This window comes from Bos grunniens, chromosome 1, assembly GCF_055505025.1.
Source record: "Bos grunniens cultivar Pamir isolate PY7600 chromosome 1, Bosgru_T2T1.0, whole genome shotgun sequence".
In the NCBI taxonomy this organism is placed as follows: Eukaryota; Metazoa; Chordata; class Mammalia; order Artiodactyla; family Bovidae; genus Bos; species Bos grunniens.
In genome coordinates, this window is record NC_141165.1 from 154692298 (window position 1) to 154714027 (window position 21730).

A 21730-nucleotide genomic window follows, 5' to 3' on the forward strand; every position below is an offset into this window, starting at 1 on the left:
GAGGGGAGAAAAAAGGCAATGTTTTGAAGGAAGATGCTTTTCTTTTTTTTAAGGGCTTCCTTGGTGGCTCAGATGGCAGATTGTAAAGAATCTGCCAGGAGACCCAAGTTTGATCCCTGGGTTGAGAAGATCCCCTGGAGAAAGAAATGGCTACATATTCCAGTGTTCTTGCCTAGAGAAGTCCATGGCTAGAGGAGCCTAGTGGGCTACAGTCCACTGGTTGCAGAGAGTGAGACAAGAATGGGCGACTAACACTTTCAGTTCCCTTTCAGTTTTTGAAAGTCTTTATTGAATTTGTTACACATTGCTTCTGTTTTATATTTTGGTTTTTTGGCCACGAGGCATGTGGGATCTTAGTTCCCTGACCAAGGATCAAATCGGCAGCCCCTGCATTGAAAGGCAAGTGTCAATCGCTGCATCACCAGCGAAATCTGGAAGACTCCTTTCTTTAGGGTTTATCCCCTCTGCTGAGCTGCACTAAGCAGTCCTTGGGGTGCACTGATCTGACATTTCCCTACCCTCCCTTAGTAGCAAAAACCTAGCCTCTAGCTGGCCCCCAACATATGTTTATAGACTGAATCAAGTAGGTTTTTAAAATTATTTTTATTTTGTTTTCCCAGGGCCAGGCGTGGGTGGAGCAGAGGGCTGGTTTTGTGTGAAAGGAGGCTGGAGGAGAAGTGAAGTTGAGGCTAGGAGTACCCATGACCTTGTTCACAGATCCCTTGTTGAGATGATCCAGCAGATGCCAAAGTCCCCGGAGGATGGGCACAGCTACGATGTTAGTAAATGAAGGTGACCACATAGCTTTTGTTGTTTAGAACTGGGAAGGTTTTAAGGTAGGAAAAGTAGGGGAAGTTGTTGGCCACGCTGGCAGAGTTTGCAACACTGTATGATTTTAAGGCGGACTCCCTGTTGAAGAGTGCCATGTCTAAGAAGGAGAGATACATACAGGTTTGCCAGCCTCGCTGTAACGTGGGCTTCTCTCTGGGTTCACTCTCCCCACCGTCGTGGATGAGCAAACTCTGTTCAGGGGAGGGATGCTTGGCCTCCGTGCTGACCCGAAGCCTCTTCAGACCGCAAATAGCCAGGTACTCAGTGGGGAGAGTGTTGGTACTGCACAGGGAAAGCTTCAGGTCCCGGACCAGCGTGAAGTTCAGCAGGAGCCCCAGCGCAGACGTGTCTGTGAACCAGATGGTCAGACGGTCACTGTAGCTCGTTTGCTCAACGGCAAGAGGCAGCACGGTTTTACAGCTGCACATCAGGTTGGCCAAACTGTAGTCACAGTCGCGGATGTCTGCTGAGCAGCTGCACTTCCGAATGGTGTTTTCCTTGGTGAAAATGAGCGTGCCGTTCCTCTGAGCTCTGGTGAAGCAGTTGAGTGCAAAGACGCCCAGCGCACCGATCAGAAAGAAGCTGTGCCCAGAAGGAGGTGCCATTCTCGTCTCAGCGCGGGCCAGCCAGGTTCCCCTTCATGAGCCGATTCATTGAAACTCACCTGAAAGAAAATAAGCAGTTTTGTTATCACAGCCTCTCCTTAGAAATGAGCAGCTTCTGGGAAAAAAAGGAACCCCCGAAATAACACGTCGTAAACTTTCTCACTTGCAGTTTCAGCAAAGGCAGGCGATGCTAGGAGCCCAAGTCCAGGGCATGCTGTTTTCTAAAAGCCTGGGGTGAGGATGGGGGGAGGCCAGCAACCAGGCCCCTGAAATCTGAAAAAGTGAGCTAGAAAACTCCCGGTAGTGTCTGTTGGTGGTGAGATGAACACGCCAATAAGCAAGCAAAGAGTAGATGCGGGGGGAGGAGACCCAGTGCATCCTGTCTGTGGATGGAGAATTGGAGTGATTGGAGGGTACTGTCTGTCTTATCCACTTAAGCACGCACATTCCCTCCTCCCCCTCAATATCTGACTTCCTGGAATTCAGGAGACAAGAGGTTTCTTGTTGGAATCAGCTACCCACGTGCTGTCTGTTAACGCAGCATGCATACCGATGATGAAACAGTTAATGGTAAACCTCAATGTCTAACTAGACAAACACGCTCCCCTCCCTCTTAGCGCTCTGTTTATACGACCGTTCATATTTTCCTGGTCTCCGAGACCAGGACTGTAGTCCACATTAACTGTGTCACTAGACAAGGAAAAGACCCACTGCACAGCAATTCATCACAGGGATCTTGATTTACCAACTCCTTTCCCCCAAACAAACCTTATCAATTGATTTAAATTTTTTTTATTTTTCAGTTGGTTGCACTGGGTCTTTGCTGCCTCATGGGCTCTCTCTCGTCGTGGCTAGCAGCGGATACTGCTCCTTCTAGCGCTCAGGCTTCTTGTAGCTGTGGCTTCACTTGTTACCAAGCACAGGCTCGAGTTCGCAGGCTCAGTAGCTGTGGCACGTGGGTTTGGTTGCTCGGCGGCATGTGGGATCTTCCCAGATCAGGGATCGAACCCCTGCCCCCTGCATTCACAGATGATTCCTATCCACTGTACCCCTAGGGAAGTCCTATGAACTGATTTCTCCAAAATGTGAAACAGTATGTAAACACTGTTAAATGATCAAATTAGGTAGGAACACATGCTGAATTGAAAGAGCAACCCTGATGTCCAACTTGGGTGAAAATGCCCTATGGGTGTCTGGCGTTTAATTGATGTGTGTGTGGTCTTCTTTTATGGTGTGATTGAAATGACACACGTTGTGAAAAAGGACACCAGATTCCAGTTTTTCACAAATAAGTAAATTTCCCCTGACTTAGCTGATGACCAAAGAGAGAAAACAATGTAATCCAGGGTATCTATCCATATGGCGGTGGGCACGGCAAGATGCTGGGAATGAGACCTCTGAACAGGATCTGGTGACAGCTCCCGCAGGAGGAGTGCTAAGGAGACACTGATGGAAAGTCAGTGCCCAAGGGGTTAAACATGTGTCCAGAGAAGATGGTGACAGTGGGAAAGAAGCTAGGCTGACCCGCACTGCTACAAGAGGGCAGCGCAGGTCAATGCAAAACCCAAGGGGGACAGAGCTAAGAGTGCTAGGGCGGGTACACAGGCAGCACAAGGCCATCAGAGGGAGCTGGAGGGAGGGTAAGGAGACGACGAACCGTCTCAGCCCAGTAAACCTGAACAGGAGGTGAGACGTCGGTTCACAGCTGTCATGACGTCATCCATCCATTCATCCAACAAATGCTCATGGGGAGCTTCCTAGGTGCAGGCACTTTGCTAGCCCTGGGGATACAGCGCAGAATGAGAAAACGAACAAAGAGCTCGATGGGACTTGATTCTGCTTCCAGTGCCCAAGGTGGGCCAGGCCTGCGCGTGAGGACCGGAGGCTGGGAGAGTGAAGGGGGCAAAGGCAGGAGTCAGGTAAGGCCAATCAGAAGATACAAAAGGAAACAGAACCTGGATCCTGCCCCGAGGGCACCTATGCACAAGAGGAAGATAAAGAAGGCTGAACTGAAGAAGTCAGTCCTTGGAAGGAAAGTTATGACCAACCTAGTCAGTCAGTCAGTGAATCTGCTCAGTCATGTCCAACTTTGCAGTCCTGTGGACTGTAGCCTACCAGGCTCCTCCATCCATGGAATTTTCCAGGCAAGAGTACTGGAGTGGGTTGCCATTTCCTTCTTCACGGGATCTTCCCTACCCAGGGATCGACTGAGCTACCAGGGAAACTAGTAGACAACATATTAAAAAGCAGAGACACTACTTTGTCAACAAAGGTCCGTCTAGTCAAGGCTATGGTTTTTCCAGTGGTCATGTATGGATGTGAGAGTTGGACTATAAAGAAAGCTTAGTGCAGAAGAATTGATGCTTTTGAACTGTGGTGTTGGAGAAGACTCTTGAGAGTCCCTCGGACTGCAAGGAGATCCAACCAGTCGATCCTAATGGAGATCAGTCCTGGGTGTTCATTGGAAGGACTGATGTTGAAGCTGAAACTCCAATACTTTGGCCACTTGATGCGAAGAACTGACTCATTTGAAAAGACCCTGATGCTGGGAAAGATTGAAGGCAGAAGGAGAGGGGACGACAGAGGATGAGATGTTTGGATGGCATCACCGACTCAATGGACATGAGTTTGAATGAACTCCGGGAGTTGGTGATGGACAGGGCGGCCTGGCGTGCTGCGGTTCATGGGGTTGCAAAGAGTCGGACGTGACTGAGCAACTGAGCTGAACTGCACTCCTGAAGACACACACAGATGTAGGATCATAGCAGAGAGGCAGGCTAAGAGTCCATTCAGGAAACTGGGTAAGATGTTTGATAGTGCTTTGTGTTTACTTTGAAGTTGGCACAGAGTTTGAGTTTTACTTTTTTAAAAAGTATAAGTAGTGTTTTTCTCCTTTCTAAAGGTGGATTTTTCAAACAATTTTTTAAAATTAATTTTTACTGGAGTTTAGTTGATTTACAATGTTGGGTTAGTTTCTGCTGTGCAGAAAAGTGATTCGGTTATGCACATACGTATATCCACTCCTTTTTAAGATTCTCTTCCCATATAGGTCATTACAGAGTATTGAGAAGAGTTCCCTGTACTATACAGTAGGTCCTTATTAACAGTATGTTTCATATATAATACTGTATAAATGTCCATCCCAATATCCCAAATTATCCCACCCTCCCTTACCCCTTAGGAATCATAAGTTTGTTTTGTACATCTGTGACTCTATTTCTGCTTTGTAAATGGGTTCATTTATACCATTTTTTTTAGGTTCCACATATAAGCAATATCATATATTTGTCTTTCTCTAACTGACTTCACTCAGTACACCAGTCTCTGAAAGTGAAAGTCACTCAGTCGTGTCCTACTCTTTTCTACCCCGTGGACTATATAGTCCATGGAATTCTCCAGGCCAGAATACTGGAATTGGTAGCCTTTCCCTTCTCCAGGGAATCTTCCCAACCCAGGGATCGAACCGAGGTCTCCCGCATTGCAGGTGGATTCTTTACCGCTTAGCCACCAGGGAAGCCCAAGAGTACTGGAGTGGGTAGCCTATCCCTTCTCCTGCAGATCTTCCTGACCCAGGAATCAAACCAGGGTCTCCTGAATTGCAGGAGGATTCTTTACCAGCTGAGCTACAAGGGAAGCCCCACACCAGTCTCTAGGTCCATCCACGTTGCTGCAAATGGCATTATTTCATTCTTTTTTATGGCTGAGTAATATCTTTAATACACTGATTCAACATATTCTTGTTAACTGTGTCCGTTCTGCCATTTTAACTTAGTGGATATTGAGAGTGTTCTTGTTTGCATCCACCTCACCCATGCATCCACATCGGAGTATGTTCTACTTGTTTTACTGCAAGTTCGTAGACCTGTTTTCTGCCTGTTTACATCGTTTAGTAGTATCTATATTTCACAGGGTTTTCTTAAAGGATTTATTCATTAGTTCATTTTGTAGCAAAAGAAAGAATTTGAGAAATATGTAGAGCCATAATTCTCCCTGAACCAGAGGCTTAACGGTTTTACATTGTGTTGCAATGTGATGGTAAGTACTCCACTTAGTAAGGAACAGTGCATAACTTATTAATTACAAGACAATTTTAGATGATTATCTGTCCTAGATTCCACTGAAGGTTTCTAGGACTTCATGACCCAGAAACCTCGTCATCCCTGGACTAGGAATGCTGATGCCAGTACCACTGGCCTGCTTTGCTCCCAGACTTGGAGGGAAAGGAAGGGAGGGGCATCTACCCATCAGCTGAAACCTGGCAACAAAGTATTGATATCATTCTCTTAGGTGTTGATATTGATCAGAGGCACAGGTGGAAAAAGACAGGGGTAAGACACTTTGGCCACCTGATGGAAATAACTGACTCATTTGAAAAGTCCCTGATGCTGGGAGGGATTGGCAGCAGGAGGAGAAGGGGACGACAGAGGATGAGATGGCTGGATGGCATTACCGACTCAGTGGACATGGGTTTGGGTGAACTCCGGGAGTTGGTGATGGACAGGGAGGCCTGGTGTGCTGCAGTCCATGGGGTCGCAGAGTCAGACACAACTGAGTGACTAAACTGAACTGAAGACAGGAAAAGAACATGAATTTCCCGGAACGAGTTGGGCTGGAGATCCCCAAAGGGATTTGTGAGCAACTTACCAGCAGTCAAAGACCTGGCCAGACCTCAGCAGGAGCCCCGCCTTCTGGATGTCAGGGAGATTGAAGGCCAGACCAAGGAGGCCAGATGGAGCCTCATGAAGGGGCACAGAGTGGGCCAAGTATCCCTGCTAACGGGTTTACGTGGTTTCCTCAAAGATGCCATGTGGACATTGTTCTCCTTCAGTCTTACCGTGGATTTCTTTCTTCAGGTTTCTTGACTGTGGATTGTGAGCACCCGACTTTCACTATGTGTTAATATCTATTCATGTGTGCTCAGTCGCTCAGTCATGTCCGACTCTTCGTAACCCCATGGACTGTAGCCTGCCAGGCTCCTCTGTCCTTGGGATTCTCCAGGCAAGAATACTGGGGTGGGTTGCCTTGCCTTCCTCCAGGGGATCTTCCCCACCCAGGGATCAAACCCTTGCCTCCGGCATTGCAGGCAGACTCTTTTCCACTATTCATCTGGGGGTAAAATTCCAGACTGGCGTAAGCAGAATGGGTGCAAGCGTGTCACATTGCCCCACCCTCCCCACCCCCCTTTAATATTTATTTACTTGGCTGTGCCAGGTCTTAGCTGCCGCCTGTGGGATCTAGTTCCCTGGCCAGGGATTGAACCTGGTCCCCCTGCATCAGAAGTGCAGAGTCTCAGCCACTGGACCTGCAGACAGGTCCCTACCCCCTCTGCTTGCTGTGCCTCTTCCCACAGTTCGAGTGGCACTGTGGGAAGAATGGTTTTCTCTGGAGGCTGCTGAACTTGTAGAAGGGAACCATGGATCTGTTGGCAACTGCCAAGTGTCCAGAAGGGGTGAGCTTGCGAGTGAAGCCAACCCAGTGAAAAACAGAGATAAGAAGTAGAAAGATACTCCTAACAATCTTTTTTTTTTTTTTTCAGCACCCAGATCAAGCCATGCCCGACATTCTTTCTTTAAAAAAAAAAAAAAAAAAAGATTTATTTTGTTTTTGGTTGCGCTAGGCCTTCATTGCTGCACAGTGGCTTTCTCTGTTTGCAGAGGGCGGGGGCTACTCTCTAGCTGTGGCACACAGGCTTCTCGTTTCAAAGTCTTCTCTCGTTGAGGAGCACAGGCTCTAGGTGCGGGGACTCAGTAGCTGCAGCTCAAGGGCTCCAGAGCACTGACGCAGTAGTTGTGGCCATGGGGTAGTGACATTCTTTTTTGATTTTTAAAAAAAGATGTGAGCCACACTTTTTCCCTATTCAAGCCAGTCTGAATTGGGATTTCTATACTAAGCAGCTGAAGGAGTCATGGTGCACTGACGTTTGATACACTATGCTTTTTTCATTCACTCAGTAAACATTTGTTGAGCACTTGCTTTGTGCCTGGACTGTGCTAGAAGTGGAGGAAAGAAAGCCATTAGGAGCTCTGTCAAGGAGTTACACTCTAGTCAAGGTCACACTGAACCAATAGTCACAGTGTCATGTGATAATAATCATAACCACAATTTGTATGGGATATTCAGTCTGCACTAGGACCCCACTCCAGTACTCTTTCCCATGGATGGAGGAGCCTGGTAGGCTGCAGTCCATGGGGTCGCTAAGAGTCAGACATGACTGAGCGACTTCACTTTCACTTTTTCACTTTCATGCATTGGAGAAGGAAATGGCAAATCACTCCAGTGTTCTTGCCTGGAGAATCCCAGGGACGGGGGAGCCTGGTGGGTTGCCGTCTATGGGGTCGCACAGAGTCGGACATGAGTGAAGTGACTTAGCAGCAACAGTAGCACTCCCTGGGAGTGGCTAAGTTCACAGGGGAGGTAATATCTGATTAAAGGAATATTTTTTGAATGGGAAAGATAAAAGGAAAATTATCTATGTAATTAGCAGAGGGTGATCAGAATTTTTACAATCAAAAAGTAGGATAAAGAGATGGACAGTTTATGAAGATAGCAGGAGTAGCAGTCAGTTCAGTTCAGTTCAGTCAGTCAGTCATGTCCAACTCTTTGTGACCCCATGGACTGCAGCACACCAGGCCTCCCTGTCCTTCACCATCTCCCAGAGCTTGCTCAAACCCATGTCCATCTAGTCAGTGATGCCATCCAACCATCTCATCCTCTGTTGTCCCCTTCTCCTCCTGCCTTCAGTCTTTCCCAGCATCAGGGTCTTTCCAATGAGTCAGTTCTTTGCATCAGGTGGCCAAAGTATTGGAGTTTCAGCATCAGTCCTTCTAATGAACACTCAGGACTGATTTCCTTTAGGATGGACTGGTTGGATCTCCTTGCAGTCCAAGGGACTCTCAAGAGTCGTCTCCAACACCACAGTTCAAAAGCATCAATTCTTTGGTGTTCAGCTTTCTTTGTGGTCCACCCTCACATCCATATATGACCACTGGGGAAAACCATAGTTTTGACTACACGGCAGTAGGAAACCAGAGCAGCAGTAGGAAAGGGCTGTGGGGGGTCCTGTGGGGCTGGAATCCTCTGACTTGCTCTGACACATCGTTTTCTCAGTGTCCCAGCCTTTCCTGTGCTCACTCCATCACTGAGATTTGCCTGCTGTGTCCTGATATGAACCCCTTCCACAACCCTAGGGGCAGGGACATAGGGAGGGGCAGGGGGCATGGGATCTATCTGTGCCCATCTTTCTATGCCATGCTAGAATCTGCCCACAAATGAACAAATGCATAGTGAAACCAGGATAAAGGTTAATTGCTTCCTTACATTCCAGTCTAATGCCATTAAAGGCATAAGGAGGATTTACTCGGCTCCACACAGTCATTCAGGGACTCAGGCTTTATTTTTTTTTAATGCTAACTTCTAGGGCCTGCAGGTCCTCCACAGCATTTTCTGCCCACATTTCATGGGCCAGAACTGAGCCACCTGACTGCAAGCAGCTTGGAAATGATGCCCTGCAGTGTGCCAGGAAGGAAGAGGAGAGCATGGGTATTGGTGGGCACTAAAAGTTACTGACCACACCTAGGCTGTAAGACACAAAGAATGACTTTATGCAACCACGGCAAAAGCTCAGATGGTGTCAGTCCTCCTAAACCTTTCAGGCAAGAGGCTGAAAACCATGTATGATCATTAACTCTTTGATCATGGAGTCACTGAACATGTCCAGAAACCAGAGCTCCTATTCAGGCTTAGTGCAAATATCATTTTTATATTGCAGTTGGAGAAATCCTGAGTGCAATTAATGTGAACGGCACAAAAGCAAAGACTCCTGAATTGAGCAGATACAGACATCAGTAACTTCAAAACAAATTCCACACAGATTCCTTCCCAATCTAGGATTACACCCAAAATTTAGATAATGTTTATACTTGGCTCCAAAAGGAACGTTTCAAACTGGACTAGTTTTGTTTATAAGAAGATATTACTAGTAAGGAGATAGTGTGTCAGTGGGAGGATAGCATTTGGACCATTTTCCTGAAAACAGATTTGAAATGTCACGAATAACGATGTTTTGAATTCTATAGTCTTAACACAAAAGACAAGAAAAATGACTGTGGGAATATAGAGTAACGTTCTCCAAATCCTTGCAGCAATTAAAACTGAAGACTGATCTCAAATTTTAATTCAGAAGTAAATTTAATTTGAAATTAGGAGTGATTTTTTTTTTTAAAGCGGAAAGGCAATTTAAGGAAAAGACTCAATTTAAGAAACTAGAGAAGTAAGAGAACCAGACACTGATGAGATGCTCCAGTAAGAAGCAGATAGTCTGAAATATAAATCTAAATGGCAACACGGGGTAGAAAGGCAGAAGAAATCCAGTGTCTGGATGTCCAAAAAAAAAAAACACTTGGATGCAGGACTTGAGGAGTTAGGCAAGGATGTCTCCCCCAAATGCCATCCCTGGAGGGTGTCCCTGCAAAAATCCTCTAATATTTGGAGGTGGTGAGAATCAGAAAAATTCCAGAAAAGGAGACAATTTGGAATCTTGGGTGTGTCCCATAAAGGGAGACATGTACCCACACTCTGGAGTGTATCAAAAGGGTGCCCACTGCTTGCTGACACAGACAGTGGCAAGACGGCCTCACTTACCACAGTGGCCTAATGGGTCACCCAAGGAACACTGCGTGTACTGTGGGAGCAAATGGCTGGGAAGCTAACTGTAAAGTGAGGTGACTGGTGGGTGCTAATTAAAGACACAGCTCAAGCGTTGTGCAGGAATGTGAAAGACTCCCAAAGAAGGTGCTGTCTGGACTGAGAAGACAGAGGCTGGGATAAAGAAAGCTGAGATGCTGAAGACAGAAAAGCAATTTCAGCAAAATCTCAGTCTAGAGTACTTGGTGTGTCTTTGGGTCATGAGGCTAGGAAAGAGGCTGGGACTGTGCCACCCAAGCTAAGGGGTCTGGTCTCCAAACTCTTCTGATCTTCACTCCTTTAATAAGAACCCTTCCCAACAGATATAGTTTTTAATTTATAAAGGTTTTAGAAATACCACACTTACATTATTTACATTGTAAACAATATACAAAAAGAATGGACTTTTAAATGTTTGAGATGAATAATGAAAATGGCTTCCCTGGTGGCCCAGCCAGTAAAGAAACTGCCTGCAATGCAGGAGACCTGAGTTTGATCCCTGAGTCAGAAAGATCCCCTGGAGAACATCATTACTACCCACTCCAGGATTCTTGCCTGGAGAATTCCACAGATGGAGAAACCTAGTGGGCTACAGTCCACGGGGTCACAAAGAGTCGGATATGATTGAGTGATTAACACTTTCACTTCACTGGCTTGTGTATATACACACCCTCTTTGGAGGTCCCTGCAAGTAACAAAAGTGAGGAGCTGAGGGTTTGTAATCAGGGGCGACCTGGGTAGATCTGTGTTCATGGAGGTGCCAGGTGGAGACTGAATTATGAGAGCAGAGACCAGACGACAAAGAGTTCTAAGTAAAAAAACACATTTCACCTGCATTTTCTTTGATGGTTTATCTCTCTCCATTTGCTGACTCCTTCTAACTCCAGGCTTTCCAGATAAATTTATTTCAATATCTGGAGTCCTTGAGGGAGTAGGGAGAACCAAGAGGGTGGGATTGAGGAGGTGGGGAGGAGGTCGAGTCTCCTGCCCTGCTGTCCCCTGCTGTACCTTCATCTTAATTCCTCTCCATCCACTCTTTCCAGGTTCAGTTCAGTCGCTCAGTCGTATCCAACTCTTTGCGATCCCATGGACTGCAGTACGCCAGGCCTCCCTATCCACCACCAACTCCCGGAGTTTACTCAAACTCGGGTGCCCGGTGCTAAAAACCGACTCTCAGATAAGGGTCGAAAATCATTTTTGTTGTTGTTTGGTCCCTAAGCTGTGTCCGACTCTTTGCAACCCCATGGACTGCAGCATTCCAGGTAAGCCTTAATATAGATTTAAGTAAACACATTCTTGCCCAAGGGGATCGCTCTTTAAGCCTTATACCTACCTTGCTCCTTGTTAGAGGGAGAGCAAGGGATAAATAGAAGCATGGGAGAAGTGTGGGGTGAGACTCTTGTCTAGAACCCAGTGGCCATCTGATCTCAGGCCCACTTCCCACTTGTTCGTGGCTGTGATATCACTCTGCCCATGGAGGCCAGAGGGGAAATATTGGCTACTCTGTGTTATATGGATGAGATTCTCACAGAGGTGCTGGATGAAGGCTTTAGGTGAAGAACCTTGAGAAGGACTCTTTGAAAAAAAAAATAAGGATTTTCAGCATTTTCCTTTTCTTTGGCTCTGGTCCATAAGTGCACTGCAGGAAGCAGGTTAGAGATAAACACTACGTAAACACTACGTAAGATGATATCGGAAAGAGGAATGACGTGCTTAGTGTTTAATACCTCAACGCTTACGATGTTGAAGGTAATCTGGGTTTCTCCCCAATATTTTCTTACTGGGATAAGTGTTGCCTTTTCTATCTTTCTGCTTTGTCCGTGGGACGAGCCGCTCAGTTTTCACACGCCCTCCCAGGTAATTCTGAAGTCACCACCTTGTGCAGTCTCTGTTGATGAAAATCACTTCCCTTCCACAGAGGTTTACATAGCTCATCATGAGGGCCAGGAAACTGGGCTCACTGTGACTCTGAGGGGACTGGTTTCTCCTTAGAATTATACAGTAGGACCTCAACTATTTGCTGTCATCTGATGGCTTTCCTCATCCAGAGAAAGTACAAGTTTGTCTCCCCAAGTTGGAATTCAGGCAGAATCAGCACCAAGCATTCAGGTCTTCGGGAGATGCAATTTAAAGTATTTTCATGATTATTAAACTCACTGGATATTTTGGATCCAAAGAGTCTTTTCTTAATAATTTCTCTTAAAATAGCATGGGGATGAAACCACACAGGGTTTAACCACACAAGGTTAAAATAAGCATAAAGCAAGATGCACGTTGTAATATTAATATATATCTATTAATGCTATTCACTTTTACAACTACTCATAAGAACTGTAATATTAATACACAGAGTACTTTAGTACTATTCATAAACTATGACTTTTGTAATGTCAGAATTATATTAATAGTAATAATAGGAATATATATATTTGGGATATTAGAGCATTCCAAAAGCCACCTCTGCAAACCTCTAAAGTAATGGTTCATTTAACACACTGCTTGTGTTGAAAATCTGAATGGAGAACGGGCTCAGAATAATGACGATGTGTGGGGGTCTGGAGGAGGGGCCGGTGGAGGGAAGGGTCAGCACTCGTCTCCCCTTTTTCCTTGTGCTGCTGTTCAGTGGCCAAGCTGTGTCTGACTCTTTGAGACCCCATGGACTGCAGCACGCCAGGCTCCTCTGTCCTTCACTGTCTCCCTGAATTTGCTCAAATTTATGTCCATTGAGTCAGTGATACTATCTAACCATCTCATCTTCTACTGCCCTCTTCTCCTTTTGCCTTTAATATTTTCCAGCATCAAGATCGTTTTGAATAAGTCAGCTCTTCGCATCGGGTAGCCAAAGTATTGGAGCTTCAGCTTCAGTATCAGTCCTTCCAATGTATATTCAAGGTTGATTTCCTTTAGGATAGACTGGTTCGATCTTCTTTCAGTCCAAGGGACTTTCAAGTCTTCTCCAGCACCGCAGTTTGAAAGCATCAATTCTTCAGCACTCAGTCTTCTTAACCCAGACTAGTTGAAGCTGAGTCCAGAGGAGCTGTAGGCAGATTTTGCCTAGACAGCTCTCAAGAGCTCTGAGATGTGGGGCTTAGAGGTGGGGGACAGAGGCATTCTCCCCACTTCGGCACTGAGGGCAGCCCAGGTCTGGCACAGTGTGGGGTGAGGGGCAGGCAGCATCATTCGGCCCCGCCTGGAGGACACACTGGGACGCTCCTGAACTCTGCTCTCCGGGAAGTGAATCGACAGGAAGCCCCTTGGCCGCAGCACAGGACAGTTAACATCCAACGGTGCCAGAGGCACATGAAAGGGCCATTTGGGAGAGCAGGTGAGGCAATCCTGGGGACCCCAAGAAATGATTAGAGGAGACTTTATTGTGTAGACATGTGGTATGGAAGGAGGCAAGGACCTGTATCAGGAAGGTGGGGACACAAACCAGTCAATTATAAGCAATTAGTGTTAATTTAGCCTTATATGTGCCCACTGGTTGGTGAAGCCAGGATCTCTTCAAGCATCACTTGGATTGCTGCTTTCAGATAAATGTGTTTAATGATAGAAATGAACCAATGTTCTCAAAAGCTTCTAGTCTGAGATAATTAAGAGCTAAGTGAAAACAGGCATTTTATGTTTTGAAAGCACTGAGCTTAACTGAATGTTGATATCACCCACAGTTTGCCTATTGGAGGCTGGACGCATTGCTGTTGGTATGTTGTGTAAGTCAGATCTCTGATGTGACAAAGCCCTGGTCTTCTGGTTGACCTTGGTTTCCCAGTCCCTGGTGCCTGACACGTGGAGGCCCTCCATAAACACTTGTATTATTCAAGTGCATCCCTACGTTAGCTAAGTCAGAGTGCATGTATTCCTCCTTTGCTTCCTTTTTTACTTTTGCCTCCTAGAATTGTGGAGTGTAGCATATGATCAAATCAGCAAGCAAAATCCATTTCAGCATGAATTTCAGTGCATGGCCCAGCCATGACAGAGGAAGCATGATGAACTTTTGTGTCTTAGTCAAAGAGTGGGTGTATTTGAGCTCAATAGCCTCTGAATCTCCTCGAAGGCCATCGAATGACATCTGGCATAAGTCCCAACAGGCAAACCCAACCTCTTGCGACTTTACTAGTGAGCATCTTCTAAGTTTGCAGTTGCCTTGGACCATTTCTGTGAATCTGATGGAGACACAGGACGAAACACAGTCACACAAGATGGGGACCATGAGCCCCAAATCAGGGCCCCAGATTGCTATCCTTCCACCTCACTCCACAGACTAAAGGGAAACATGAGTAGAATCAGCGTTGAGTACATATTGATAGCATAGATATTTGTGGGCATCAGAAACTATTGTCTGAATTGCTTTTGTTGAAGGCTTAATAGAACCCTGCTGCAAACTTCCCAACAATCTAACATTTAAGCCTCCAGTCTTATAAAACTAACATGGGAAGAGCTTTGCTCAAATTACTGGGTCTGTATTATATGAGTGGGAGGTTGCCAAGGAAAATAAGTCAGAGTAATCCCTTTGCTAGGAGATGAGAAACAAAAAATTCTGGTAGACCTTTAATATTTTAATTACCTGCTTCCAGAACAATAAAAAGGGATTCAGGTCTTCCAGTTAACAGTTGTACATTATTACAGCCCCATAAAGTATCTTAAACTATTTCCTTAAAATGTAAGCCTTAAGCTTTTTCCTTTCATCTGCACTCAATGATAAGATTTCAGAAAAGTTAAGGGTTAAATTTTTCCTTTAGTGGTTTTAGTTACAAATATTGGAACAAAAGGCAATTTGAAATTTGTTGCTTTCTTGGAAGATTTTTAAGAGTTTTTACATGTCTACAACTAAAGGTAATGTGAGATCCTGGAACAGAAAAAGGACATTGGGTATCTAAAAAATATCTGAATAAAATATGGATATTAGTTAATAATAATAATGCATCAGTATTGGTTCATCAGTGGTGACAAATGTATACTATAGCAATGTAAGATGCTAATAAAAGGGGAGACTGGTTGTTGGGTACATGGGAACTCTCTGTGCTAGCATCACAATTTCCCTGTACGTCTAAAACAATTCTAAAATGAGACTTTTATGTGAAAAGAATGCCTTCTGATCTCATTGATGACTCACAGAAGATTATTTTTGTGATAAGAGCAGGGCTCCAGTGGATAAACTGGGCTACACAATTTGGATCAAATAGAACATCCATGAAGTGGTGACTAGGCATCACTCCAAGGACCCCTATAGAGCTCCTGGCCTTGGAGAAGATCCTGGCTTCCTTACTGACCTGGGAGACCAGGCATTTCAGAGATGCAAATGAGAAGTGGTCCTTTAATGGGAAATAGGTCACAACTGGAAATAAGAGGCATCGGGGAAAACTGTTAGAACAAGTCCTGACGTGTGTGCGTAGGGGTGTGTGTGTGTGTGTGTGTGACGCTACCTCATACTGCTTATGTTGCCCCATGTCAGAAGTGTTTTCTATTTCTCATCTGCTAAGAAATCATCAGGATTCCCAGGTGGTCCAGTGGTAAAGTATCTGCCTGCCAATGTAGGAGATGCAGGAGATACGGGTTCTGTCCCTGGGTTGGAAAGATCCCCTGGAGAAGGAAATGGCTGCCCACTCCAGGATTCTTGTCTGGGAAATCCCATGGACAGAAGAGCCTGACGGGCTACAGTACACGAGGTGGCAAAGAGTTGGACACAACTGAGTTCAGGTGCGTGCACACACACACACACACACGAAACCACCCTCATCTCTTAAACTGTCTTCACATCTTTCACGAAACTTTGGTAGACTAGATTCACGGATGACAGTTCTTGCCTACCTCCAACCTCTTATAGGTCTACCTCAGTTAACCATAAAGGAAAAACCAAGCTTGTATAAGCAAATCTATAGCCACATAGAAAGTCAGTGCTTGTTTATGTCAGATTTTTAAGCCACTCTAATCAGGCTGTCCTTAGGGTGACCCCACTGGAACGATTGTCATCAGGTTCCCAATGACTCCCATTCCCCAATGTGTCAAAAGCCAATGGTTAATTTCCTTGTCTCGTTTTGCCTGACCACTCACTATCATTTGATATGGTTGCCCACTCCCTCCTTCCTGAGCAAAGACCCTTCTGTTCTTCCTTTCCATTGCATGCCCCTGTTTTCTAGCCACCTCAGTGGTCACTCCTTCTCAGTATCTGGCTAGCATCTTCTCTCCTTCCATGATGTTGTTGCATACCTCTTGCTCAGCAACTGTCTCTCTTACCCATGTATATCCACTCCCTTGGATATTGCATGCTGACCCCTGCATTTCAGTATTATCTATATGCTGATCATTATCCAGCTCCCAAATCCTCCCTTGAACTTCATGCTTATGTATCCAGCATCTTACTTGATAGCTCTACCTGAATATATAACAGACACCTCAAATTTAATTCGTCGAATGTACACTACTTGACTCCTAAGAAAGTTCAGACTGCTAGATGAGGAAGAGATGTTATTGCACTAACGTTTTACTACACAAAACTCTGGGCTTCCTGGGTGGTGCAGTGGTAAAGAATCTGCCTGCCAGTGCAGGGGACGAAGGAGATGCAGGTTTGATCCCTGGGTTGGGAAGATCCCCTGGAGAAGGAAATGGCAACCCACCCCAGTATCTTGCTTGGAGAATCCCGTGGACAGAGGAGCCTGGTGGGCTACAGTCCATGCGGTCACAAGGAGTTGGACACGACTGAGTGACTGACATGCACACACACAAACCTTTACTGCCCCTCAGCCCTGTATTCCCAGGGTTAAACTAGCTAAATATAGAAAATGGTCATTGATAAGAGGCAATGTACTTTCAAATAAGAAATGTGGGAGTTACATGTGTGTTGAAAAATGACTAAAATTAGGAACTACACGTTTCCTTAGTATTAATAATAATATTTAATGAGTGCTTCTTTTGGTGCCAGGTACTGTTTGAAGTATTATTGCATGTCTTATATCATTTAATCCTTGCAATAATCTTGAAAGTAGATATTATGACCCTAATTTCACTATCAGAAACACAGACATAGATGGTCACAGCCACAGAGCCGTAAGGAAACAGCTAAGATTTGAACCCAGACAGCCACATATACTCTAGGGAGTCATGATGGAAACGACAGTCGTATTTCCCATCCTAGGGTTGCGTTCCTACTCACATGACATCCTGTACCTTGGATCCCATTACTAGATTCTGTGGCCTTTAACCCCAAGTGTGTATAAAACCTCAAGCTAAATGAATGGGAAACAAAAGGAAAGAAGAGAGTTCCATTTTGCACAAGCATCAGAACACTTTTTTTTAAGAAGACACTTGTAAATTAGATCTTTAAGGACAGCATTGGTTGAATGCTACTTCTTTTGACATGGTCAGGGGACATGGGACAAAGACTTCTGGAGAGTGAGCCAATAGGCAGTCTTAACTAAAATATACAGCTTTCTAACTGACACAGGTTCTTGTGAGAGTTAATTAATCAATGGTTGCAAACCCCTCAAGCCTTTCCTGTAAATGGCTTGGTACGCTTGTATGTGTGGTAAGTTGCTTCTGTCGTGTCTGACTCTCTGTGATGCCATGGGCCATGGCCCGCCAGGGTCCTCTGTCCATGGGATTCTCCAGGCAAAAATACTGGAGTGGGTGGCCGTGTCCTTCTCCAGGAGATCTTCCCTGAGCCAGGGATCGAACCCATGTCTCTTACATCTCCTGCATTGACAGGTGGGTTCTTTACCAATAGTGACGCCTGGGAAGCCCAAATGACTTGGTACACACTTCGCTAATCTGATCACTGGTGCTCCAGCTCAGCGCATCTGGCCCCTGATCACACAGCCATGGGAAACTGGGTGATTGTCTCTTCTGACCACGGACACAGAGACATGATCCACTGCGCCTGATTTGTTTTTTCTGTCCACACCACGTGGCTTGTGGGATCTTAGTTCCCCAACCAGGGGTTGAAGCCAGGCCCCTGGCAGTGAGAGTGCCACTGAACCACCAGGAAATTCGACGGACCCTGAATTTTAAAGGTAGATAGTATACTAGGTTTAAGTAATTAAAATACCAAGGTGAAAAAGAAAATTGAGAGATCCAAACCAGCTATTGAGAAGTATTCATGTCCATAGATGCTTTGTCGGACCTGTTCTTTTCAGAAAATGCCCAATTTCTGTCAAAAATATGATGTGAAGTCTTTTATCCCTTTCAAACATTTTAAAATAATGCATTACATTGAATTATTTGGTATAAAAATAAAAGTAAAAAAACTTCCCAAAGATCACTCTTTTCATCAAAAAAATTTTCAAGCAAAAGAAGTCTGATATTTCTGGCAGTTTTTAAGAACAAGTTTTTATGAATATTATGCCCAGTTCTTTTGAAACATTTCCTTTCCTCAATATGCACCAAGACACGTATTGCTAAGAAACTCCCCCAAAACATATTTATGAAACAATGGAATATATGTAGAACTGTGTAAGGATTACTGGTTTTGACTAAGACATCCCTATAAGCCTGTTGCTTTTGCTATAGTATTTATCGTGTTTGTTTCACTTTTGAATACAGGGACCAATTTTTTTAAAAAGTTAACCAGTCTAAATGTTGATGCTCATTTAAATTTGATTTCTTCTTGTCTTCCTATATTTTCTAATGAAGAGTGTGTAAATAAACAGTAAATATAACACCATTATATAAATATAACATTATTAGATAAAAACAAAGAAACGATAAAAACCAATGTTTTGAGAGTTCCCAGTTTTGCTTGTGATCCCAATAAGGAAAAGAGATATAACACATACTTCTTTCACTGAGTTCTTATTTAGTGTTAATGACCAACAGGAAATATAGCTGGATTTTTTTGTTGTTCTTTTTTTTTTTTTTTTTAATTTTCGCCAGATCTTAAAAATAGAAACAAGAAGCCCAGATTCCACGGAGATATCTGTTACATAATATTAACCTAAGTGAGTCTATCTATTTAGGGAATAATGAGAAGACCATTTCATTCTTTGCTTGATGTTCTGAAAACATTTCCTTTGAAAGGAAAGAGAATCTCAGTACAAAGCGATTCACATGCCCGGAAGCTTAAAGGAGAGTTTCACGGTGAAAGTGACTCATAAGTGTGCGTTATACTCATGAAACACAAACACTGCAGAAGAAGGTGGTGCTGATGGTGGCTCTTCAAACATTACAGAACTTTCCTGCCATGCAGCAGAAATCTGAAGCTGTAAAAAACTGTTAAGCTAGATAGGCTTTTCAAAAAAGAACAGAGAAATGACTTACATCTCAGAGCTCCACTAAGAGGTTGTCTCCTGCACTCCCGGGCTGATCCTTCACTCAGGCTTGACAGCTGGTGTGATCTGCCGGCAGGAAGGACGGAATGCCTGTTCTTGCACTTGCTGTTCTTTTCCGTTTTCAGAAGGCCAGTGGCCCTGGTCATTTCCATGGCAACCAGAAGCACGCTGCCAGCCCTCCAGTTTCATGAACCACACAGCAGAAGAGAACCTGTCTTGGTCACTGCTGGCCACTCTTTGGGAGTTCAAAGTGGAAAGCTTCCAGAAGAGTCAAAGGAGACTGCTGCTCTACGCTGACCTGAAGGGCTGACGGTGATGCGAGGAATTCCACTTTAGCAGGAAATTGAATGGATTAAACATGGAGCGTGGAAGACTCCTCGATGCTTTTACTATCATGATCATGCTTTGTTCCACTCTTTTTGGCCCAGTGAATTGTTACTTATGGCAAACACCCGAACTAGTATAAAAATTGTCCCAGTGTATTGTTCCAAAGAGAAAATGAACTCATTTTAGCTCCAAAGACATAGTCCTGCCGAGAGATTATTACACTGTGTGAAGTAAGTCAGACAGAGAAAGACAAAGATCATATGATATCACTTATCTGTGGAATCTAAAATATGATGCAATTTTAGTATATGTGCTGCCAAAGCTAGCGCTAAAATATGATACAAATGAACTTATTTACAAAACAGAAACAGACTCACACACATAGAAAACAAACTTATGGTTACCAGGGACTTCCCTGGCGGTCCAGTGGTTAGGACTCTGAGCGTCCCATGAACGGGGCTGTGGGTTCGATCCCTGGTGGGGAAGCTAAGATTCCACACTCCGTGCTGCATGCCCCCTCCCCAAAATAGCATTGTACAAACTTATGGTTACTACAAGGGAAAGGGGAGGGGGAGGAATACATTAGAAGTTTGTAACTAGCAGGTATAAACTATTGTATGTAAAACAGATGAACAACAAGGTCCTGCTCTGTAACACAGGGAGCTATACTCTATATCTTACAATAACCTATAATGGAAAAGAATATGAGAAAGAATATATACACACATATCTGTGTATATCACTTTGCTACACACCAGAAACTAACACAACATTGTAAATCAACCAAACTTCAGCAGGAAAAAAACAGAACAAAGATATAGTCCTGCTCTCTCTTCAGTTCGGTTGCTCAGTCATGTCCGACTCTTTGCGACCCCATGGACTGTAGCACGCCAGCCTCCCTGTCCATCACCAACTCCTGGAGCTTACTCAAACTCATGTCCATTGAGTCAGTGATGCCATCCAGCCATCTTACCCTTTGTCGTCCCCTTCTTCTCCCACCTTCAATCTTTCCCAGCATCAGGGTCTTTGCTAATGAGTCAGCTCTTTGCATCAGAGGGCCAAAGTATTGGAGCTTCAGCTTCAGCATCAGTCCTTCCAGTGAACATTCAGGACTGATTTCCTTTAGGATGGACTGGTTGGATCTCCTTGCAGTCCAAGGGACTCTCAAGAGTCTTCTCCAACTCCACAGTTCAAAAGCATCCAGCTTTTTGATTCGGCACTCAGCTTTCACATCTATACATGACTATTCTCACATCTATACATGACTACTGGAAAAACCATAGCTTTGACTACACAGACCTTTGTTGGCAAAGTAACGTCTCTGCTTTTTAATAAGCTGTCTAGGTTGGTCATAACTTTTCTTCCAAGGAGCAAGCTCTGTCTTAAGTTTATTTAAAAAATGTTAAAAACAAATAAACATGTAAAATATTCTGTTACATTAACTGATGAGGGCTCATTATGGGAGGAACCAGATGGATGGTGGTGATGAAGAAAAGTTTTGCTACTTAAAAACATTAGACAACAAGAGCAATTGAATTTATCATTCCCCAGATACAGATTAGCCAATACGCTAAAGAGAGAGCACCTCCCTAGGGAAGTTTATTCATTTCTTTATCATTTATCCAGTGAGCTCTTTCCACACTCCTGCACTGTGCCAGAAGCTTAAAAGAACAATAGAGATGAATGTCTTCATTCTTGTCTTCGAAGAAGTTGCAATACGAAAAGGGTAGTTATATATGTTGATTGTGGGAAATGTTTGAGGAGTGGGCACAAAGAAAATATGTGGGAGAGTTGGAAAAAATAAGACCACATTTTGACGGGAAGACTGGAGAAGTGTCTGTGGAGAAGTGCTTGATGTGGGGCTGAAAGGGTGGCTGGATATGAGTAGAACAATGTTCTGGAAAGGACAGTGTCCCATGGGACAATTCTCGGATTCCGATGGATAATGTTTCCTCCTTTTCACCTCATACAGTCCGGATACACATGCCATCGAGCTTCTCAGGTGGTCCACAGGATCAAGATACT

At 44.5% G+C, this 21730-nt stretch overlaps 1 protein-coding gene across 2 annotated transcripts; it reads right to left on the reverse strand.

Moving 5' to 3' along the window:
* Positions 1-584: 584 nt before the first annotated feature.
* On the reverse strand, positions 585-19907 carry EPCIP (exosomal polycystin 1 interacting protein). 2 transcript variants are annotated; one of them, XM_086413562.1, is made up of 2 exons: positions 19368-19907; positions 585-1495 (listed from the first exon to the last, which is right to left on the reverse strand). In XM_086413562.1, the coding sequence occupies exon 2, from the start codon at positions 1434-1436 to the stop codon at positions 780-782; it is 657 nt and encodes a 218-aa protein (XP_086269688.1). In that variant the 5' UTR covers positions 1437-1495; positions 19368-19907; the 3' UTR covers positions 585-779. The 2 variants fall into 2 exon arrangements, with proteins under 2 accessions (XP_086269688.1, XP_086269691.1); XM_086413565.1 differs by lacking the exon at positions 19368-19907 and adding an exon at positions 1600-1930.
* Positions 19908-21730: the final 1823 nt, after the last annotated feature.